The sequence below is a fragment of the Pygoscelis adeliae genome, unplaced genomic scaffold (assembly GCF_000699105.1).
Source record: "Pygoscelis adeliae isolate BGI_AS28 unplaced genomic scaffold, ASM69910v1 Scaffold216, whole genome shotgun sequence".
Classification (NCBI taxonomy): domain Eukaryota; kingdom Metazoa; phylum Chordata; class Aves; order Sphenisciformes; family Spheniscidae; genus Pygoscelis; species Pygoscelis adeliae.
Genome location: NW_008825073.1, coordinates 3,952,398 through 3,957,612, shown reverse-complemented (window position 1 = coordinate 3,957,612; position 5,215 = coordinate 3,952,398). Strand labels below are relative to the sequence as shown.

Here is a 5,215-nt window from a genome sequence, read left to right as displayed (position 1 = left end):
GCTGGTTTTGCTTTTCTACTAAATTATGAAAGTGTTCATTGATTCATTTCAGAAAGGAGAACGTTAAAATGACACGTGCATTTAAAGTTTCTGGAGACACCTATAGCATTCAGGTATATGTTTCAAATTGCATGGGAAGCCAAGTAAAATTAGTCAATTCCTGTGAGCAGGAAGGTACAAAAAAAGTTCTCCATCAGGCTGAATACGTTTTTTTGTTCTTATATACAAGGGGGAAAAGCTGCCCGTGATTTGCACGAAAAAATAGGGAGCCTAAAATAGCAATGGCGTATGTATAGCAGGAGAAGGCATCGGTCGTATAGCGAGGCACAGACCCGGCAGGTACCTGTATGTGTGGAGCGGAACGTCACAGCTGTCCCGGTCAAATGAATGGGATGAGACATGTGTGAATATCGTTCTTAGGCAAGTGCCAAGTAACAACAACAAATAATCGATGGACAGACCTTCCCATTTTCCAGGAGCTGATTTTTGGAGCGGGTTTGTGCTTGGACAGACACCGGCAGCGGGGAGATGCAGAGTGGGAGCAGGAGTCCTCCAAGGGTTCCTTGGCTGTGAACATCAGCTAGCCCAGCTTGGACGATTTCTGTTTTCGTTTTCAGGTGGGAGGTCCAGTTCTTCGCCGGTGACCTCCAGCGGCGGGACGCCCTCTCCTCTCAACCCCCTGCTTTCTCCATCGTGCTCACCTCCTACGTTTCACTTGTCAGCGAGCAACATTGGCGTGTCGTGCCCCGAGACCTACCTACACAACCTCAACGTGCCCCTCTACTACAAGATTTGTCCTACGAGCTTCTTAAGACAACAGTCTCTCATCTTTCCAAGCCATGAAAAACTGGGAGGCACCAACCCGCATCTTGTACCCCACTTCACGGTGGATATGCCAAAACTATCTTCCCTCGGCATAACCAATCTGAAAAATGCTAAAGCTGAAGACTTGAACGGGCAATGTCTACAAGTACCCAATTCTGCTAGTCAAATGCTGTACGGATTACATGCATCTGGAAACATTTTCCCATCAAGTCCCATTGCTCGGGAAGCACTTAATTGTTCTTTACATCCTCCATATGGCTTGTACGGTTACAACTTCTCCGTGCCATCCAGACTGATGAATGCAGCAAGCCATTTCAAAGTGAGTGACAGCATTCCAGCTTCTTTGAGAGATGGCAGATGTAATCACTCTAACTGGCACCCGACAATTAACCATTGCCTTTAGTGGAATTCTATAATATTCCTAAGCATTGATATGTAAAGCAAGCCTTTCCTTCCTTCATACCCAAGGGCTTGCTAGTTATTGACTATGAAATACTGCATGGTACAGGAGCGGTATGTCTAAGCATTTAACTTTTTTTGTGGGCAAACGTGTCGTGTTGTTGGGAGGGTGGAGGACCCGGGAGCGCGGAGGATCTGAGATGATCCACGGCAAGGTGATACCTTTTGGTAATATTTATGTCATGGTTGTAGGTTAGAGAGCAAACTGTACAGTCACCTTTTTCATATTTGCACTCTGAAGTGGGCACGTAGACGTATACATCTCTACAGATATGTTTTCCTGAAACTCTCTATCTAGCTTGCCTCCAGTTAGCTCAAAGCCCTAGTGAGCTTCTGCTCACCCTACTTGAGTTTTCCCACTGATTTCAAAGGGACTATTTGAGACCTTGAGTCAGGAAAGGAGCCGTATTTGGCCCAGTGTTCGAGCATGTTCTCGGGTTCCCTTGGCTTTAATGGGTCCTAATTAATGACATGAAAGTGCCTTGTTGAACCAGGACCCAGATGACTCAGTTATCGGCGTGGGGATGTAAATTCAAGTACCTGCTGCCGAGGTGAAGAAAGCCGGGATAAAAGACGGATGTCTTCCTACCGTGTGGGCATGAGACAGTGGAGCCTGATGCAGGGGTGCCCCAAGAGCCCTCCTCTCCATGCTCCTGCTTCTGGAGGTCTCCAGGAGGTGGTAGCGCAGAGTGGCACCAGCGCTGACAACATGGTGGGAAGGAACAGAGGACGGGTGGTCACACATCTCCCCCATGGCCAGCTGGGTCCGTGCTGGGGGACATGGGGGATACATCTCAGAGAGCTGTGTGGGATGAAACACCTCCGGGAGCCCTGCAGGACGCTCCTCCTACCCAGCACTTTCAGCCCCGGGGGACACAGAAGATCCACCTGGGATCGCATCCGCCAGCCTGTGCCCGAGGGAAGGGGCAGGGATGCTCCTGGCTCGGTCCGGTGGAGAACGCAGATCCCTTCTGGAGAGTTACAACTCTAAGGGACCCGAAACATGAGATTTTCAATTCCTTCCAAAAGTCCTGTTCGTTTTATTATAACCTGTGGATATTCTTGTTATTCCTGTAAATAATCTCTAGCTCCCAAGGGCACAATATAACTCACAATAAATTTGGGCACAGGTTTTATTCTTTATTTGACCAATTTGCTCAGTCCCTACCTGAAGCCAATTTTATTACTTGATATATAACAGAGATTTGAAAATAATGCTTGACTGGGACTGGCCGCATTTTGGGATTAAGATAAGAGAATTCTGTATTTACAAACATAACACAGCACTATATAGAGATTAAGCGCAGGTTTAAGAATCGAGTTGCTATCAGAGTTTTGGTTTTATTTTCATCCATAACAGACAACAAATTAAGACCAGAACAAGCACCATCAAAAGCTGTTAAAATAACAAAAAGTCACACTTTTACTTTCATGAGACTTTGCTAGAAATCAACCAACATTGGTTTCCCTAATTTATCTGCTTTGAGTGTTCACAGAGCCCCTAGCGATACCAGTATGAACAGTGGGCCGTGCTTGCCTTGCTAAACGGTCTGTACAACTGTAAAAATGAACAAACCTGCTTTCTCGTGCTGTTTCTTAGCAGTTTATCTCACTATTTTTATTAAAAAAAAAGGAAACTTTTTTTCATTCGGGAGTCCTTATTTCCAAGCCATCACCCCTCACCGGTGGTGGCCGAGTTCCCGCGGGCGAGTGCACTGCAGGCGCTGGGACGGGCTCTGCAAAGCGCTGCAGATCTCGGCTCCCCGGGACGAATCTCCGGGGCTGAGTGACCGAGTACCGGCCCCCACGTGTGGTTATACTTTTGGGGAGCTGGAAGTCACGGATTTGTGGGTGGATGCAGTGGGTAACTTCCAATTTTCCAAATATTTGCAGTTGCATAAGGTATTCCAGAGTTGCTGGCCACGAGCTGGTGATCCAACAGATCAGTGTCTGTCTAGTTAAAAACGTGGCTGATATTGAGTAGAACAGATATTTTCCGTACGGACAATTTTACAGCGATAGATATTTAAATTTGGATGAGATAAATTCCATCTACTACAGCTGAGCCAATGCTCTCTTTGACGGGACCCACTTCATTCCTACCCAGCGCGTGTTTGCAGCCGGGCACGGGGCTTCCCAGAGCTGCTTGTTTATTCTGTGCCTTTTGGTATGAAACTACAAACCCAGCGTTGGGGTGATACGCTCCAACAGCGATTGCTCAGCTAATGCCAGTGGAATCGGGTTGGGTTTCGATGCGCCTGGTCCCGTAGGAGCCCGGTTTTTGCCACCCTCCCCGGTCGCAGCCACACGGAAAACACGTCCAGAGCCTGGACCCTGCAAGGGATGCGCGACACCGGCACCCGTGTCCCTTGGGTGCCGGCGCCGAGCGCCGGGGAGGATGCAGTGGTCATCAACATGGGTGAGGCAGACATATAAATGCTGATCAGCTCCGTATGAGAGGTCAGCATGACGTGAGAGACACTGTCAGATCTGGGTTATCTGAGGTGACTTTCTATTTCCTTTGCCTTCATCTCCTGATTCATCCTTTCAAATATCACTGTAACAAATAAAAAAGATGCTGGTGGCTCTTTACAAAACAATTCAGTATTTTCAGGCAGTCATAGGTCTCTGTCCTGATGCCCACGTTGTCACCTCGGAGCCGGCCAAGGCTCCCTGGCCATCCCAGCAAGGGAGTATTTTCCGTACCCGCAATGGTAATTCGGCTGAATCGCTCACACTGTGACATAGATGGTTCTGCTTGTATGAGAAAAACTGTGCCCAAAAGAGCGGGTAACCTGCACGCTACTTTCTGGGGGTGCTCTGTAGGACGGCTGCTGGTGAGAGGTGAGTGGCAGAACTCAGGAGTGTAAGTCAGGATAATAAATCATTAGTTATTAAATGTGAAACTGGGGGAATCGAGGTCAATATTCCAAGCGGGACCACGCGCCTGTAAATACAAATACGTTACATGCTGCTTTGTACTTCCTCCCCGTAACATTGTTTGGAACTCTGTGGCAATTGCAAAAGTTCACAGTTCTTTAGGCTTAGTGGGTGAATACAAATATAAACCCAGTATTACCGTGCTATTTTTAAAGGGGAACAGGGAGAAAATCATCGAAGATTTTTTTAAAGATTGAACTTGCTGAACATTCTTAGCTGTTAGTCATTTGACCTTTCCCAAGAGGAGTCTGAGGTTACTCGGGAATATCTGATCACATTTATAGCACTCGGCAAATAAAACTGGCCGTACCAAGGGCGTCGCGTCCGTACTCGACGCTGGGACATGGGATGGGCTCGGTGCTCCGACACCGGGAGGTTGATTTGAAAACCAAGGAGACAAAAAACCCCAGCGATAATGTTTTTAATCAAAGTGCAGTTTACTATCCAGTTTCACCCAAATTTAAGAAGCCAAACGTGTAGAGGGAGCGTCGGATGTAGCTTTTTCTGATGGAAGTGCCTTGGTTTACATCTGATCTTCTGAGGTTTGGTCTGTAATTAGATGATAATTTGTATCACAATTATGCAAAACAAACGAGGATTGGATAGCAAGATAGACCAGAACAAATAAGCACCCAGAACATTTGAAATGCATCCAGTATTAAAACGATGTACATGTGTGGCTGGGGCCGGGGGGACATGCTGTTCCAATAAAGCTGCAGAAAGGGAAAAGGCCGGTATCAGTTCCTACAAAAGTTTCAAATGCTCATGTTTACAAATTTGTATTGCACGTTAATATGTAAACACACACTATTGGAAACAGATGACTCCGCAATATTTACGTGTTCTTTCTTCTTAGTTTTATGTGTCTGTTTGTCTCCCAGAATACACAAAATATGCAGCGACTCTTTTAAAACATGGCTCAGAAAGCTAAATAAGAGGTACAGCCTCTGAAGGCATAACGTTAAAATCGCCGGCACTGCGGCGGCTCCCC

The 5,215-nt window shown here is 46.8% G+C and overlaps 1 protein-coding gene across 1 annotated transcript in view; it reads left to right on the top strand.

Moving 5' to 3' along the window:
• The window catches only part of TBX22 (T-box 22), a 52,416-nt gene extending 51,188 nt beyond the window's left edge, over nucleotides 1-1,228 (top strand). The window contains exon 2 of the mRNA XM_009326661.1: nucleotides 618-1,228. Coding sequence (XP_009324936.1) covers nucleotides 618-1,228 — 611 coding nt within the window. The remainder of the gene's footprint in view (nucleotides 1-617) is intronic.
• Nucleotides 1,229-5,215: the final 3,987 nt, after the last annotated feature.